The 17,676-nt window shown below is 60.7% G+C and overlaps 1 protein-coding gene across 1 annotated transcript in view; it reads left to right on the top strand.

Moving 5' to 3' along the window:
• The window catches only part of COL6A3 (collagen type VI alpha 3 chain), a 62,616-nt gene that overhangs the window by 20,907 nt on the left and 24,033 nt on the right, over positions 1–17,676 (top strand). The window contains exons 6-12 of the mRNA XM_055123006.1: positions 1,014–1,613; positions 4,243–4,815; positions 6,935–7,531; positions 8,740–9,345; positions 13,548–14,162; positions 14,695–15,294; positions 16,206–16,540. Coding sequence (XP_054978981.1) covers positions 1,014–1,613; positions 4,243–4,815; positions 6,935–7,531; positions 8,740–9,345; positions 13,548–14,162; positions 14,695–15,294; positions 16,206–16,540 — 3,926 coding nt within the window. The remainder of the gene's footprint in view (positions 1–1,013; positions 1,614–4,242; positions 4,816–6,934; positions 7,532–8,739; positions 9,346–13,547; positions 14,163–14,694; positions 15,295–16,205; positions 16,541–17,676) is intronic.

The raw sequence follows: 17,676 nt of genomic DNA, 5'->3' as shown, positions 1-17,676 counted from the left end.
GCACAGGAGGTTCCGGGGGGAGGGAAGGTGGGACTCCCGGGCTGTGAGCGGGGCCAGGGCTGCGCTCCGGGAGACAGAAGCCGGCTGCCCTGTGCCTGGCCCTGACCGGACACTCCGGACGATGGTGACTCTCACTCGGCCACCAGGGCGGGGCCAGGGAGGACAGTGCAGGCCAGAGGCCCCGGGGGCAAGTAAGAGCCACAGCCCCTGGGGCCAGGTCACACCCACACCAGTGCCCGGGCAGTGGGCACTCGGGCTCCCTGCCCAGTGCTGGGGCCCCAGCCCGCGGGCGCAGGCGGCAGGCCCCGTCCAGGAGGGAGACGGATATCACGACCAGCTTGCCGCCCTCGCAGTCTGCCCCCTGGACCCGTGGCTGCACGGCCTCTTGCATGCGCCCGCTTAGGCTCGCTGGGCTTCTAGAAGCTTCTCTCCCCACGGCCTCCCTCCCTCCCTCTCGCTCTCCTCCCACCGCCCACGCCGCCTTGTCACAGCAGATGCAGCTTGACAGAAGCCGGTGGGGATAAGGTGCTGTGGCACCTTCCCGGGCCGGGCAGAATTGGTTTCGGGGTCTCTCCCGTGCTGTTCCCGCGGCCTGCGTGGATCAAAGCAGGTGTCCGGTCTGTCCACGAGCCCCTCGCTGGGTGGTCGTCCCCTGCCGTGGGCCCTGGAAAGAGAATCCAGTAGACAACGTGGACGTGGAGTCAGGGCTGCGTCCACGCGGGCTCTGGCTGGCTTCGTGGCACACGCCCCGTGGCCGCATGGAAAGCCTGAGGCCGGGGGTCCAGGCCGCCCCGAGACGCACGGGCCCCTACAGGCCACAGACCCCCATCCCCGCTGCCACGCTGTCCTCCTGCTGCGTCACGCCCCACCGCACGCCAGCCCACCGCCACCCACAGGACGCGCTCTGCCCGTGTCCCGGGCGGTCCCTGCCACGCGTGGCCATGTGTGTGCCGTGCGGCGGGCACACATGGCCGCCCTGTGTCGGTCTCACTCTGTTCTCTGTGCCCACGCAGCTCACGCCAACCGGAGGGATATCGTCTTCCTCCTGGACGGGTCCCTGGACGTGGGCGAGACCAACTTCCCTTACGTGCGGGACTTTGTGTCCAGCGTGGTCCGCGGCCTGGACGTCGGGCGCGACGGCATCCGCGTGGGGCTAGTGCAGTTTAGCGACACTCCGGTGACCGAGTTCAGCCTAGACACTTTCCACGCCAAGGCGGACGTGCTGGCTCGCCTGGGGCAGCTGCGGCTGCAGGGGGGCGCGGGACGGAACACGGGGGCCGCCCTCGGCCACGCGCTCGCACAGCTCTTCACCCCCGCGGGCGGCAGCCGCATCGCCGACCACGTGCCGCAGCTGCTGCTCCTGCTGGCGGCTGGGCCGGCCCACGACGCCTACCTGCCGGCCGCCCGCAGCCTGGCCCGGGCCGGCGTGCTCACCCTGTGCGTGGGTGCCGGCGCGGCCAGCCGGGCCGAGCTGGAGCAGATCGCCTTTAACCCGGGCCTGGTGTACCTCATGGACGAGCTCAGCTCCCTGCCCGCCCTGCCGGCCCAGCTCGTCCAGCCCCTGAGCACCTACGTGAGCGGGGGCGTGGAGGAGCTGCCGCTCGCCCAGCCAGGTAACGCGCCAGGGTGAGGGTCCGGCCGCCGCCCGCGCCCCCAGCCCTCGGCGGGAGTGACGGCGCCGGGCTGCCGCAGAGCGGTCGGGGCCTTCCTGGTCTGGGGGGTCCCGAGCAGGAGGGCTGGGGCCCGGCGGTCCCTGGCCTTGGGGCCTGGGGTGAGCACAGAGGCCCGAGGACGCGGCGCAGAGTGGGATCCCCGGCACCCCATGCCAGGGCCGCTGGGCTGTCCCGGGCGATGCTCGGGGACGACAGAGTCCCGGGGGTCACACGGGGTCAGTTACGCCCAGCACCAGCCCTGCCCGCAGCCACCGTCTCGGGCTTCCGTGTCTATGAGGCGTTTGCCCAGACCCCGCTCGGGGCGAACTGGACAATGCGGCCAGGAAGGTTTCCGCAGGCAGGAGCACCGAAGTCACGGCCACTGTCACCACACTCACTGGTCAGCCACGCCACGGTGCACTCAGGGGCTGGCAGGCCTCGCCACAGAGCACGGGGACCATCAGGGGTTCAGCCCACAGCCGCACCACAGGGGAAAGGTCACAGCCAAGATGTGTGCGCTGGGGACCCCCTCAGGGACCACGTCAGCCCTGATCACCAGAGACAGATTTGTTTTTTAAGTAAAAAATTTGTATCTGGAAATATGAGAGAGAGAGGAAGGAAAGAAGGGGAGAAGAGGAGAGAAAAGGAGAGGAAGAAGAGGAAGAAAGGAAGAAGGAAGGAGGGAGGAAGGATGAATGAAGGAAGGAATGAAGAAAAAAGTAAAGAGGAAGAAAGGAAGGAAAGAAGGAAAAAGAAAGGAAGAAAAGTGGAAGAAAGGAAAGAAGGAAGAAAAGTAGAAGGAAGGAAGGAAGGAGGAAACAAAGAAGAAAAGAAGGAAGGAGGAAGGAAAAAGGAAGGAGGAAAAAAAGAAGAGAGGAAGGAAGGAAAGAAGGAAAAAAGAAGGAAGGGAGAAGGAAGGAGGGCGGAAGGAGGAAGGAAGAAAAAGGAAGGAAAGAAGGAAGGAAGAAATGAAGAAAGAAGAAAAGAAAAAGGAAGAAAGGAAGAAAGAAAAGAGGAAAGAAGGAAGAAGGAAAGAAGGGAGGAAGGAAAGAAGAAAGGATGGAAGAAAGGAAGGAAAAAAGGAAGAAGGGAAAAGGAAGGAAAGAAGGAGGAAAAAAGGGTAGAAGAAAAGAAGGAAGGAAGGATGAAGGAAGAAAGGAGGAAAGAAGGAAGGAACAAGGGAAGAAGAAAGGAAAAAAAGGAAAGAGGAAGGAAGGAAAGGAAGAAAAGTGGAAGGAAAAAAGGAAGGAAAGAAGGAAAAATAAGAAAGAAAAGAGGAAGGTAGTAAAGAAGGAAGAAGGAAGGAAGAAAAGAGGAAGGATGAAAAGAAGGAAGGAAAAAAGGAAGAAGAAAGGAAGGAAGAATGAAGGAAGGAGGAAGGGAGAAAGAGAAAGGAAGGAAAGAAGGAAGAAGTAAGGAAGGACAAAGGAAGAAAGAAAGGAGGAAAGATGGAAGGAGGAAGGAAGGAACAAAGGAAGAAGAAAGGAAGAAAGGAAAGAGGAAGGAAGGTAGGAAGGAAGGAAGGAAAGGTGAAGTAAGAAAGGAAGAAAAGAAGGAAAAATAAAAGGAAGGAAGGAAAGAAGAAAGAAAGAAGGAAGGAAATAAAGAAGAAGGAAGGAGAAAGGAAAGAACGAAGGAAGAAGGAAGAAAGTAAAGAGGAAGGAAGGAAGGAGAGAAGGAAGAAATGTGGAAGGAAGAAAGGAAGGAAAGGAGGAAACAAGAAAGAAAAGAGGAAGGAAGAAAAGAAGGAAGAAGGAAGGAAGAAAAGAGGAAGGATGAAAAGAAGGAAGGAAAGAAGGAAGAAGAAAGGAAGGAAGAAATAAAGGACGGAGGAAGGGAGAAAGAGGAAGGAAGGAAAGAAGGAAAAAGTAAGGAAGGATGAAGGAAGAAAGAAAGGAGGAAAGATGGAAGGAGGAAGGAAGGAAAGAGGAAGGGAGGAAGGAAGGAAGGAAGGAAGGAAGGAAGGAAGGAAGGAAGGAAGGAAGGAAGGAAGGAAGGAAGAAAAGTGGAAGTAAGAAAGGAAGAAGGAAAAAAGAATGAGGAAGGAAGGAAAGAAGGAAGAAGGAAGGAAAGAAGGAAGAAGGAAGGAAGGAAATAAAGAAGAAGGAAGGAAGGAGAAAGGAAGGAAAAAAGGAAGAAGAAAGGAAGAAAGTAAAGAGGAAGGAAGAGAGGAGAGGGAGGTAGGGGGAAGGGGGAGGCCAGGCTGAGAGGCACAGGGCACAGCCTGTGAGGCCAGGCTGAGAGGCACAGGGCACAGCCCCTGGGGGCAGGGAGGGCCTGAGGGTGTGCAGGCAAATGAGGTTCCCGTCACTCGGGGCCTCACTGGGCTGCTCCTGGCCGCAGTGCCCGGTGATACTGTGGGGCCGGGGCCAAACTCAGTCCCTGGTTTGCTGGTGTCTCAGGCCATGAGGTGAGCACTGTCCACTGAGCACACCCGGGCCTGGCCTCCTGGTCCCCCGCTGTCTGGCCAGCTTGCGTCCCTCAGGTCTGCCACAGGCCGCGCGTCACCATGGGGTCTTCTGGGCCGGGTTTGGGGCGGTCGGCGGCATTGTCCCTCCGGCCCTCATGGACGCTGCCCTGTCCCTTGCAGAGAGCAAGCGGGACGTCCTGTTCCTGCTGGACGGCTCGGCCAACCTGGTGGGCCAGTTCCCCGCCGTGCGCGACTTCCTCTACAAGGTCATTGAGGAGCTGGACGTGCGGCCGGGCGGCACGCGGGTGGCCGTGGCGCAGTTCAGCGACGACGTGCGGGTGGAGTCGCGCTTCAGCGAGCACCAGCACAAGGCGGAGCTGCTGGGCCTGGTGAAGCGCATGAAGATCAAGACGGGGAAGACGCTCAACCTGGGCTACGCGCTGGACTTCGCCCAGCGGCAGCTGTTCGTGAAGGCGGCTGGTAGCCGCGTGGACGAGGGCGTGCTGCAGTTCCTGGTGCTGCTGGTGGCCGGCAGGTCCTCGGACAGCGTGGCCGGCCCGGCCCAGGCCCTGCGCCAGAGCGGCGTGGTGCCCTTCATCCTGCAGGCCAAGAGCGCCGAGCCGGCCGAGCTGGAGCTCATCGTGCCCTCCCGCGCCTTCATCCTGGTCACCGAGTCGCTCCCCAAGATCGGGGACCTGCAGCCTCAGATTGTGAACCTCCTAAAGACGGTGCAGAATGGGGCGGTGCCTCCAGGTACGCGCCCTTCGCCGCGGGTCCTCTCCCCTGCCGGCATGCAATGACCTTCGCGGGTCACCTCCTGGGACTTAGGGGAAGGGCAGGGTGGGGGCGAGGGGGCCGCTGCCTCCACAGGGCTCCCTGGGGCCTTCCCTCCCTCTCAGGCCCCTGGTCAAACAGGGGCTCGGGCACTCCGGGGAGCCTAGAACAGTTGCTCATATGGATTCAGATGACAGCAGCACGAGGACCCTCCCCGAGCACAGCCGATAGTCGACCGAGGCTGACTCCCTGTCACCAGTGACGGCCCCTGAGTCTCACCAGGAGGGAGCCCTGAGCACAGAACTGGGAGTGAGCCCTGAACACAGAGCTGGGAGTGAGCCCTGAGCACAGAGCCAGGAGTGAGCCCTGAGCACAGAGCTGGGAGTGAGCCCTGAGCACAGAGCCAGGAGTGAGCCCTGAGCACAGAGCTGGGAGTGAGCCCTGAGCACAGAGCCGGAAGTGACCTGGTGGTCCCTGGCGGCATCACATCCTCTGGCCCCTGCTTGGCCGAGTGAGGCTGGAGAGGCCCCAAGTGTCCTGAAGGCCGGCACAGAGCCCGGCAGTCCCCATCCTCATGGTCTCTGAGGTCTCACCCAGGCTGTCCCGGGCCAGCACATTCACATCCTGCCCTCGCCACGATGCCAGCCTCAACAGCAGCGGCCGAGGCCATGACAGGGCCACGGGACAGTTGCCACCACCTCCCCCTGCCAGGAGCAGAGCACGGCCCAGTCCTCCCCTGTGGTGGACCCCCAGGAAGTCAGTGAGCTCACGTCAACCCCGCACGACTCCAAACAATCTCCCCCTGACCTCACACCCACACACAAGCACACACACGCACACAAGTACACATGCACACATACGCATGCACATACATGCACACACATGCATATACACATGCACACATATGCACACATGTGCATGCACATGCACATACGTACATGCACACACAGATACATGCACAAACACACACATGCACACATGTGCACACACAAACACATATGCACACACATGCATGCACACACACATGCACGCACATGCACACAAACACACATGCCCAACGGCTGTACTGTTTCCTCATGCTCTGGACGGGAGCCAGGACATCTGGGTTAGGGGTCTTGTGAACGGCTGTGCCGTGCAGTGGGTCACTCAAAGCCCTGGTTGGTTTGTGCGTCCCCGCCTGTCTCCCGCCGCTCAGGCCTGGGTGCCCAGCTCCCGGGTGGCTGTCCTGCCAGCGTCCCAGCGACCCTGTGTCCCGGTGTCCCGGCCCCCTCCTGCAGGAAGTACTTGGCGCCTCAGTTAGGCTCTGAGGCAAAAGAGGAGGCGCCAGACCCCAGAGCTCTGCCCCGAGGGGGCTCCGGGAGCAGCGTGACTGTTCCGGGAGGGCCCCGGCCACCCCCGCCTGCCACAGAAGGTCGCCCGCAGGGCCTCTGGCAGGGGGCAGAGCCAGTGGGTGACCTTCCGTCACCCCGAGTTAACACTGCCCCGAGCCATGTTCACTCTTGGACCCGCCCTGACTCGGGTCCCCTTTTCAAACCGTGGCGGTGTCTGGGGGTGACTGTCCCCTGGTGGGGCCAGGGGCTGCAGTGCTGGGGCTGACCCTGGGGTTCCTGCAGGCAGAGCCTGACCCCCCGGCCCCGGTCCCCCGGCTCCCGCTCCCTCTGACCCTGTTCTTCTTGGAGGGGGGTGTTGGGCCCCAGACAGAGCTCAGAGCGTCTCCTGGCGCTGTGCTCGGGGACCAGGCCAGGGTCCGCCGGGGCTGTGCTGGTGACAGTGAGGCCAGGGCCCTCTCGCCACCTGTCTCCCGTGAAGCCTGTCCTCTTCTTGAATTAGCATTTACTTACTTTTGGGGGCCAGAGCTGGCAGTGCTCAGGGCTTCCTCCTGGCAGGGCTCGGGGGACCCTGTGGGATGCCAGGGATGGAACCCGGGTCGGCCGCGTGCAAGGCCAGTGTCCTCCGTGCTGTCCTTCGCTCCCGCCCTGACTCGTGTGTACGGTCCGTTTCCCTGCTGGGGGTGGCTAGTGTCCCCAGGCCCGAGGCCATGGCCCCGGGCGGGGCGGGGCGTCTGCCCTCCGTCGGTCACCTGGCCCCTCCCTCCCAGTGTCCAGCGAGAAGGACGTGGTGTTCCTCCTGGACGGCTCCGAGAGCGTGCGTGACGGCTTCCCGCTGCTGCAGGCCTTCGTGCAGAGCATGGTGGAGAGCCTGGACGTGGGCCCCGACCGCGTGCGCGTGGCGCTGGTGCAGTACAGCGACCGGCCCCGGCCCGAGTTCTACCTCAACTCCCACCTGGACCGGCAGAGCGTGGTCAGCGCCGTGCGGCAGCTGAGCCTACTGGGGGGGCCCAGCCCCAACACTGGGGCCGCCCTGGACTTCGTGCTGCGGAACATGCTGGTGGAGTCCGCGGGGAGCCGCATCGCCGACGGCGTCCCTCAGCTCCTGGTGGTCCTCACGGCCGACAGGTCGGGTGACGATGTCCAGGGCCCCGCGGCCGCCCTGAAGAGTGGGGGTGCCGTGCCCATCGGCATCGGCATCGGCAACGCCGACATCAGCGAGATGCAGACCATCTCCCTCCTGCCCGACTTTGCCGTGGCCATCCCCAACTTCCGGCAACTGGACACCGTCCAGCAGGTGCTGTCCGAGCGGGTGGTGCAGCTGAGCCGGGACGAGGTCGCCCGGATACGGGAGTCGGTGCTTCCAGGTGAGGCGGGACACGGGCCGGGGCTGGGGTGCCTGGTGGACAGCGCTGGGCAGTGGCCGAGTGCCCGAAGCCACTCTGCCCCGCAGCTGGTCTCAAGGGGTCACTGTGGGCAGCCCAGGGGCAGCCACCGAAAACCCCGCTCGCTCCTGCTCGGGCTGGTGAGGGTGCTGTGTGTGGTGTGGCGTGTTTGTGCTGCGAGTGTGTGGGGTGTGCCTGGAGCGTGTAAGTGTGCAGGGCGTCTGTGGTGTGTGGGTCTGTGTGGTGTGTATGTCTGAATGTGTTTGTGTGTGGCGTGTGGTGAGAGTGCATGTGTCTTTGTGACATGCATGAGTGTGGGCATGTGGGAGCATTGTGTGCATTCTGTGGTGTGTGTGTGTGTGTGAGTGTATGACGTGAGTACTGTGTGTCTGGTGTGAGGTGTATGTGTGTATGAGTGAGTGTATGATGTGAGTATTGTTTGTGTGTGTGTGGAGTGATTGTATGTGCATTTGAGTGAGTGTATGATGTGAATATTGTGTGTGTGTGGAGTGAGTGTATGTGCATATGAGTGAATGTATGACATGACTATCGTGTGTGTGGAATGTATACATGTGTATGTGTGAGTGTATGATGTGAGTATTGTGTGTGTGGAGTGAGTGTACATGTGTTTGAGTGAGTGTATGATGTACTGTGTGTGTGTAGAGTGAGTGTACGTGTGTATGAGTGAGTGTATATGGTATTGGTCGTGTGTGTCTGGTGTGAGTGTGTGTGTGTGAGTGTGTGTGATGCGCACAGTGCTAGCCCTCTGTCCCAGGCCCTCCTGGTGCCCAGCGTCCTCGGGAGCAGCCCCGTTCCTCACACTCTGCCCCGGTTTCTGACCTACCCCTCCTCCCAGTGGCCTGTTCCCTGGTGCCAGCCTAAGGGCTCTCGGGCACCTTCTGTAGGCATCACCCGCACCCTGGGTGATAGTGGCCAAGACCCTCGTGTGCCCCGTCTCCGTACCCACCTGTTCCATGAGGCTCTGTCTCGGCCTCTGCGGGGTCACCCTTCCTTCCGAGACCGGCTGCAGTGCCCCGCCTGACACCCCACACTGCCCAGGTTCCTCTGGGGGTGGGGCCCGGCCACTGGTGTAGAAATGCATGGAAAGTCCTCGGCCCAGTGACTCCTTGATGCTGAGCTGAGAGTGGGGGTCCCGGGAGGGAACGCCAATGGTGACCTTCGTCCCGCAGGTGTGGGCGGCAAGAGGGACATCGTCTTCCTCATCGACGGCTCCCAGGCCACAGGCCCTGAGTTCCAGCACGTCCGCACCTTCCTCGAGAGGCTGGTGGGCTTCCTGGACGTGGGCTTGGACACGACGCGAGTGTCGGTCGTCCAGTTCAGCGAGGACCCCCGGGTGGAGTTTCTGCTGAACACACACTCGAGCAAGGAGGAGGTGCTGGGCGCCGTGAAGGCGCTGCGGCCCAAGGGCGGCCGGCAGGTGCACCTGGGCGGCGCCCTGGAGTACGTGGCCAAGAACATCTTCAGGCGGCCCCTGGGCAGCCGCATCGAGGAGGGCGTCCCCCAGTTCCTGGTGCTCATCTCCTCAGGGAGGTCCAGTGACGAGGTGGACGAGCCAGCGGCCGAACTCAAGCGGGTGGGCGTGGCCCCGGTCACCGTGGCCAGGAACGCTGACCGCGAGGAGCTGCTCAAGATCTCCCTGAGCCCCGAGTACGTGTTCTCCCTGAGCACCTTCAGGGAGCTGCCCAGCCTGGAGCAGAAGCTGCTCACGCCCATCACCACGCTGACGGCCCGGCAGATCCGGCAGCTGCTGGACGCCGCGCCCTACCCGCCCCCAGGTGAGATGGGGTGGGCGCCGAGTGGGCTGGGCCTTCAGTCACTTCTCCCGGGCCCAAGGAGTTTAGGGTCTAGGGAGCCGCTTTCTCGCTCCAGCTTCGACTAAACACTGGCCCGGGGGCTCCTGACCAGTCCTCGAGGGCCCTGAGTGCAGGCTGCTGTGCGGGGCTTGTTTGCTGAGTCGATCCCCTCAGGAAAGTGTCTCACTTCCTGACCTCCTCCACTCAGCAGTGTCACCTCGCTGAGGTGTCCCCAGATGCCACCCTCCTGTTCCTAACTAATGTCCATGGAGCACAGAGATGTGGTCATTTCCGCCCCGCCCTATGGATTCCCACTTTGGGGGCCTTCTTTCACCTCGGACCACTTCCACAGAGACTGCGGTGATTCCACTGCTGCCAGCAGTGTGAGACTCTCCCCCTGGGCCAGCCCACTCCCTGAACACTGTCCTCGCTGTTTCCCATCTTTCGGGAACCACCACTTTCTCAGGTGCAGGCACTGGCCCTGGGGCGATGGCCGCATGTTCCCTTAGTCAGTCCCGCTCAGTGCCTCCTTGAGGTGCGACTGTGCTGGTTCCATGCCACGTTTTGTGATGGCTGGTTTCTTGTGGTTGAGTACTGTGAGTCATTCATATTTGGGCTCTGCAGCGTACTGTCTGATGTAGGCCATGTGAGACTTCCTGCTCAGAGTGTGCCCTCTGGGGTATGGCGTTAGTCTCCTCTACCCAATCAGAGTGCTTTGTTCTGCTGTGAGGCTGTTTACTTCCTCTCACATGTGTTTCCATGACTGTTGGGTTGAAGCCCCAAGCATGTGTGTGAAGTGAATGTTGGGACAGGACAACCTCCCTGAGGTGAACATCAGGGTACAACCACAACCCTGAGGTGAATGTTGGGACAGACCATGCTTCTGAGGTGAATGTCCAGATAGGACCACCTTTCTGAAGTAATGCTGGGACAGGACAATTTCCTTGAGGTGAATGTTGAGACAAGACACCTCCCTGGGGTGAGTGTTGGGACAGGACAACCTCCCTGAGGTGAATGTTAGGACAGGGCCACCTCCCTAAGGTGAATGTTGGGACAGAACATCCTTCTGAGGTGAATGCCCAGATAGGACCACCTTTCTGAGGTAAATGTTGGCACAGGACGACTTCCTTGAGGTGAATGTTGGGACAGGACACCTCCTTGGGGAGAGTATTGGGACAGGACCACCTCCCTGAGGGGAATGTTGGGACAGGACCCCCTCTTGAGGTGAATGTTGGGACAGAACATCCTTCTGAGGTGAATGCCCAGACAGGACTACCTTTCTGAGGTAAATGTTGGGACAGGATGACTTCCTTGAGGTGAATGTTGGGACAGGACACCTTCCTGAGGTGAATGTTGGGACAGGACAACTTCCATGAGGTGAATGTTGGGACAGGGCCACCTCCCTGAGGTGAATGTTGGGGCAGAACATCCTTCTGAGGTGAATGCCCAGACAGGACCACCTTTCTGAGGTAAATGTTGGCACAGGACGACTTCCTTGAGGTGAATGTTGGGACAGGACACCTCCCTGGGGTGAGTGTTGCGACAGGACCACCTCCCTGAGGGGAATGTTGGGACAGGACCCCCTCTTGAGGTGAATGTTGGGACATAACATCCTTCTGAGGTGAATGCCCAGACAGGACCACCTTTCTGAGGAAAATGATGGGACAGGATGACTTCCTTGAGGTGAATGATGGGACAGGACACCTCCCTGAGTTGAGTGTTTGGACAGGACCACCTCCCTGAGGGGAATGTTGGGACAGGACCCCCTCTTGAGGTGAATGTTGGGAGAGAACATCCTTCTGAGGTGAATGCCCAGATAGGACTACCTTTCTGAGGTAAATATTGGGACAGGATGACTTCCTTGAGGTGAATGTTGGGACAGGGCCACCTCCCTGAGGTGAATGTTGGGGCAGAACATTCTTCTGAGGTCAATCCCCAGACAGGGCCACCTTTCTGAGGTAAATGTTGTGACAGGACGACTTCCTTGAGGTGAATGTTGGGACAGGACACCTCCCTGGGGTGAGTGTTGGGACAGGACCACCTCCCTGAGGGGAATGTTGGGACAGGACCCCCTCTTGAGGTGAATGTTGGGACAGAACATCCTTCTGAGGTGAATATCCCAGACAGGACTACCCTTCTGAGGTAAATGTTGGGACAGGGTGACTTCCTTGAGGTGACTGTTAGGACAGGGCCACCTCTCTAAGGTGAATGTTGGGGCAGAACATTCTTCTGAGGTGAATACCCAGACAGGACCACCTTTCTGAGGTAAATGTTGGCACAGGACGATTTCCTTGAGGTGAATGTTGGGACAGGACACCTCCCTGAGGTGAGTGTTGGGACAGGACCACTTCCATGAGGTGAATGTTGGGACAGGGCCACCTCTCTGAGGTGAATATTGGGACAGAACATCCTTCTGAGGTGAATGCCCAGATAGGACCACCTTTCTGAGGTAAATGTTGGCACAGGACGACTTCCTTGAGGTGAATGTTGGGACAGGACACCTCCTTGGGGTGAGTGTTGGGACAGGACTATCTCCCTGAGGGGAATGTTGGGACAGGGCCACCTCCCTGAGGTGAATGTTGGGACAGGGCCACCTCCCTGATGTGAATGTTGGGACAGAAAATCCTTCTGAGGTGAATTCCCAGACAGGACCACCTTTCTGAGGTAAATGTTGGGACAGGACACCTCCCTGAGGGGAATGTTGGAACAGGGCCACCTCCCTGAGGTGAATGTAGGGATAGGACCACCTCCCTGGGGTGAGTTTTGGGACAGGACCACCTCCCTGAAGTGAATGTTGGGTCAGGACCACCTCCCTGAGGTGAATGTTGGGACAGGACCACCTCTTTCCCTGATACCATTTATGGTTCCTGAGAATTGTTATAGTTCTTATTTCTTTTTAATTATTATTTTTTTAACATTTAAAGAATTTTCAATCTTAAGGCACCTGATTTACATAGTGACTCAAAGATGAGTTTCAGGTGAGCAATGTGCCATCAGCAATCCCCCCTCCAGCGACAACTCCCCTCCAGGAATGGCCACTGGCTCCCTCCCACCCCCAGGCTGCCTCTTGGCAGGCGTGTTGTTCTTTTGGTTTGTTGTGATTTGAAACTCCTGCTTTGAATGTCTGTGATCAGGGCTCACTCTGGCTCATTCAGGGGAACACGTGAGTGTGTGTGTGTGTGTGTGTGTGTGTCCCTTATGTGCATGTGTATTTGTGTATGCATGTCTGTATATATGGGCATGTGTGTGCATGTGCATGTGTGCACGTTTGTGTGCACGTGTGTATGTGTGTGTGTGCACATTTGTGTGTGTGCGTGCAGGGTGCTTGTCTGTCAGTTTTTGGGTTCCTCCACAGCCTTTGCTCACGGGGCCTCTCTGGGTGTTGCTGAGCCGTGGGATCCTAGGCAGGGCACTGTGCCAACCTGCCCCATGCCCATCATCCGGGGGACCTCGGCTCAGGGTCAGAGGGGAGGTGGGCTTGTTCATGGCGGCCTGGACCCTTTCTGAAGGGAGGTGGAGGCTCGTGGAGGTGCAGGGCGTCTTCTGCTTGGAGACTCCATAGACAGTTACTTGGGTAGAGAAAGCCCGAAAATGCTAGTGAGAGTCAGAAACTGCAAAGACCCTGCATCATCCCGCCCCCCAGATGTCATGGGGTGACTCTTGTCCTTTGACCCCTGCTCTTTCCATCTTCCTGGACAAGGACCCGGCCCCTCCCAGTAGAAACGGTCTGTGATCCCGCGGGTTAGTATTTATCAACCAGAAGCCAGGGGAGAAAGTGTGTGAGGGGGAGCCTGAAACTTGGGGGCTGGGAGGGCCAGCTGGGGAAAACTGAATCAGATAGTGCTAGGCCAGAAGAAGGCGAGAATCAACGGTCAGTGGCACTGACCTCACTGTTTCTAAATGTTGCTTTAGCCGAGGAAACCAGTTGGACCTGGAACCAAAGGTCCCAAGTTAGAGCACACGCGGCAGAAAACATTTAGAGACAACTTGGACTATTTCAAGAGACAGAAACGCTGGGGTGCAAAGGGTGCCCTTTGGGGTGATGACACCGAGAGGCCCACGAGAGGAGCCCTCAGGCCTGTGTGGCCCCGATTACTCCCGGGGGTCCGGGGAGCCTCAGAGACGAGCGGGTTCCCGTGTGGAGCTGCCCGCGCTGCCTGCGCTGACGTGTCCCTCCCCCACAGACCTGCCCAGCGACGCGGCCGACATCGTCTTCCTGATCGACAGCTCAGACGGCGTGAAGCCCGACGGCCTGGCCCACATCCGGGACTTCGTTGGCAGGATCGTGCGGAAGCTCAGCATCGGGCCCAGCCGCGTGAGGGTGGGGGTGGTGCAGTTCAGCAACGAGGTGTACCCCGAGTTCTACCTGAAGACCTACAAGTCGCAGGGCCCCATGCTGGATGCCATCCGCCGCCTGCGCTTCAAGGGCGGCTCCCCCCTCAACACCGGCAAGGCTCTGGAGTTCGTGGCCAGGAACTTCTTTGTCAAGTCGGCTGGGAGCCGCATTGAGGATGGGGTGCCCCAGCACCTGGTGCTCTTCCTGGGTGGCAGGTCCCAGGACGACGTGTCCAGGTTCTCGCAGGTCATCAGGAACTCAGGCATCATGAGCTTGAGCATCGGGGACCGGAACAGCGACAGGACCGAGATGCAGGTCATCGCCAACAGCCCGGGCCAGGTGCTCACCGTGCGGGAGTTCAGGGAGCTGCCCCGGGTGGAGGACAAGGTGATGGGCTCCTTCGGCTCGCCCAGGGTCACGCCTGCGCCTCCCGATGTGGACACATCCTCCCCGTCACAGCCAGGTAGGTGCCCTCGGGGACAGGCTTGTCATGGTGGCTGTGGAAGGTTCTGGAAAGGCTGGGACCCCAGGGAGGACAGAAGGGCCTTGGCGCCTGCCTTCCCAGCACACACAGGGTCGCCAGTTCAAATCTCCGCTGGCCCGAGGGTCCCCCGGCCCTGCTGGAGGGACCCCGGGACACTGTCGGATATGCAGTGCCCTGTGGGCCCCCAAATGAAACAGTGGAGGAGTGATTCTGTGGGAGTTTGGGGTGTCCTTGGGGTGCCCACCCAGGGGTGTATAGAGGTGCCCGTGGCCGTCAGGCTGACCCGACAGCAGGCCCTCCGACATGCAGCTTCTCCCCTACCCCCGGCCCCCTCAGGGTGGCTTCCTGCCCCTGCCCGTCCCCCGCTCCCCACCACGACCCCTTCACTCCCGCCTCTGCCAGTTAGAATCAGGAAGTTGTCCCCAAGCCCGTGTGTTCTCAGCAGCTCTGGCAGGCTGGCGGAGCGCTGCGAAGCTGAGTTTCCGCTCATTCTCCTTTGCCTCGTGTTCAGAGAAGAAGAAGGCAGACATCGTGTTCCTGCTGGACGGGTCCATCAACTTCCGGAAGGACAGCTTCCAGGAGGTGCTGACCTTTGTGTCGGGGATCGTGGACACGCTCTACGAGGAGGGCGACTCCATCCAGGTGGGCCTGGTGCAGTACAACTCGGACCCCACGGACGAGTTCTTCTTGCGGGAGTTCTCCAGCAAGCAGCAGATCCTGGACGCCATCGGCAAGGTGGTGTACAAGGGCGGGCGCCACGCCAACACCAAGGTGGGCGTCCAGCACCTGCAGCTGCACCACTTCGTGCCCGAGGCGGGCAGCCGGCTGGACCAGAGGGTCCCGCAGATTGCCTTCGTCGTCATGGGCGGGAAGTCGGTGGAGGACGCGCAGCAGGCCAGCCTGGCGCTCACGCAGCAGGGCGTGAAGGTGTTCGCGGTGGGCGTGAGGGACGCCGACTCCCAGGAGGTGGGCAGGGTCGCGTCCAACAGTGCCACGGCCTTCCGCGTGGCCTCCGTCCAGGAGCTGTCGGAGCTCAGCGAGCAGGTGCTGGAGACCCTGCATGACGCCATGCACAAGACCTTGTGTCCGGGGACCACCGACATCTCCAAAGGTGAAGCCCCTCCCAGCCCCTCTCCCTCTGCCCCGAGGGACTGGCTGCCCTCTAGGTGGTCCAGACACTGGCCAAGACCTGGCAGCCACATCCGGTTATGGAACGATGATGCTAGGTCTGCTGTCGGGGGAGGCTGCCTAGGCTGGTGTCTAGGCCTGCCTATGTGGGCTTAGTTACCAAGAGGTGCTGCAGGCTTAGTTACCGAGAGGTGCTGTGGGCTTAGTTACTGAGAGGTGCTGTGTACTCAGTTACTGAGCGGTGGCTGCAGACTGGCCGTGTAGACTGAGTTATCGCCATCGGCTTTGCCGTCCAGCCCCCTCTCTCAACTGTACACCCGCTCTCCTGACGTGCCTGGCTGTGCCACCTCAGCCTGCCCGCAGAGCTGCACCATCTGGGCAGCCTCTCCCGGATGGCCTCTCTCTGACATGCGTCTAGAGCTGACGGTCTCCATGCCGGTGCCCCAGGGTCAGCCTTGCTGTCTCGCCTTCTCCCGAGGGGCAGTGGGCAGTGTCCTCAGATGACCCGGCAGGGAGCGAGTGGAATTCTGGCTGTTCTTGGCCCTACAGGGCTTACCCCCAGCCCCAGTCTAGACCCCCCAGCACCCGTCCTCAAGGCCTCCTTGCCAGGAGCCTTCCGTGCGGCCCCTCCCCGCCGGGGGGTCACTTGCTTGAGCTCAGCCACGTTCTCCTCACCCGCACTGGGGTTACCCACCATCTGGGCACATGTGGGCTCTGCTCTGGGTCCGCCCGAGTTGGTCCCGGCGGAGAGGGTGCGGGGACAGCTCTGCTCCGGGTCCCGGCCGCGGGCTCCTGCCTTCTGTGGAGGGACGCCCGCCCCGTCACCGCTCCTCCCGGGACCGGCCTGGCGTGCCCGGGGCCGCGTGGTGCTCACGGCTGCTCTCGCCCTGCCAGTCTGTAACCTGGACGTGATCGTGGGCTTCGACGGGTCCAGCAGCCAGAACGTGTTTGTGGCCCAGAAGGGCCTGGAGGCCAAGATGGACGTCGTCCTGAGCAGGATCAGCCAGATGCAGGGGATCAGCTGCAGCGGCCAGGCGCCCACCGTGCGGGTGTCCGTGGTGGCCAACGCGCCGTCGGGGCCCGTGGAGGCCTTCGACTTCACCGAGTACAAGCCGGAGCTGCTGGAGAAGGTGCGGGCCATGCGCGCCCAGCACCCCTACGTGCTCACGGCCGACACGCTCAGGCTCTACCAGAACAAGTTCCAGCAGTCCGCGCCCGACAGCGTGAAGGTGAGCGGCCGGCCTCTCGCCCCGACACCCCTTGGCGCTGCCGGCGCTTCCTCTCTGGCCGCTGAGCCTCGTGTCCGCGTCCTCCTCGCTGCGCTCAGGCCCTGACCGTCCCGGGAACAGGGGGGCCGGGGGGGCCCGTGTCTGTGAGGCCCGAGCCTCGGGGGCCGCGTCTCCCACCCACGTGCACGCACCCCCGTGTCCACGTCATGGCCGTGGCCACATGACACTCACACCCCTTCCTGGGTGGGGGCTGCCAAACTCTGCCTCACCAGTCCAGGGTTGGAGGCCCGGGGTGTGGGGACGCCACCGGGGCCCTCCACGCAGGGCTGTGTGCAAATACGTCCTTTGAGGGAGGCCAGTCCTGCCGGGCCGGGCCTGCACTAATGACCTCGTCCACTTGACTTCACCTTTCCAAGCCCCGCTGTCAAAGGCAGCCACATTCTCCCTCCCTTTCCCCCCTCTCTCTCTCCCACCTCCCTCTCTCTCTCTCTCCCTCTCTCTCCCCCTCTCCTTCCCTCTCTCTCCCTCTCTCTCCCCCTCTCCTTTCCTCTCCCTCTCTCTCTCCCTCTCTCGCCCCTCTCTCTCCCTCTCTCCCCCTCTCCTTTCCTCTCTCCCTCTCTGTCCCACCTCTCCCTCTCTCTCCCCCCTCTCCTTCCCTCTCTCTCCCTCTCTCCCTCCCTCTCTCTCCCCCTCTCCTTTCCTCTCTCCCTCTCTCTCTCTCCCTCTCTCGCCCCTCTCTCTCCCTCTCGCTCCCTCTCTCCCCCTCTCTCCCTCTCTCCCCCTCTCTCCCTCTCTCTCGCCCCTCTCTCTCCCTCTCTCCCCCTCTCCCTCTCCCTCTCTCCCCCTCTCCTTTCCTCTCTCCCTCTCTGTCCCACCTCTCCCTCTCTCTCCCCCCTCTCCTTCCCTCTCTCTCCTTCTCTCTCTCCCTCTCTCTCCCCCTCTCCTTTCCTCTCTCCCTCTCTCTCTCCCTCTCTCTCCCCTCTCTCTCCCTCTCTCTCCCTCTCTCCCCCCTCTCTCCCTCTCCCTCTCTCCCCCCTTAATAGCATTTTTATTTATTTTTATTTAAAATTTTTAAATTGAATCACTATGAGAGAGACCCTTACAAAGCTGTTCATGATTAAGCTGCAGTCAGTGTT

Source organism: Sorex araneus, chromosome X (genome assembly GCF_027595985.1).
Source record: "Sorex araneus isolate mSorAra2 chromosome X, mSorAra2.pri, whole genome shotgun sequence".
Lineage (NCBI taxonomy): Eukaryota > Metazoa > Chordata > Mammalia > Eulipotyphla > Soricidae > Sorex > Sorex araneus.
The sequence above is the reverse complement of the archived record's forward strand: the minus strand, read 5'-3'. Positions and strand labels throughout refer to the sequence as shown.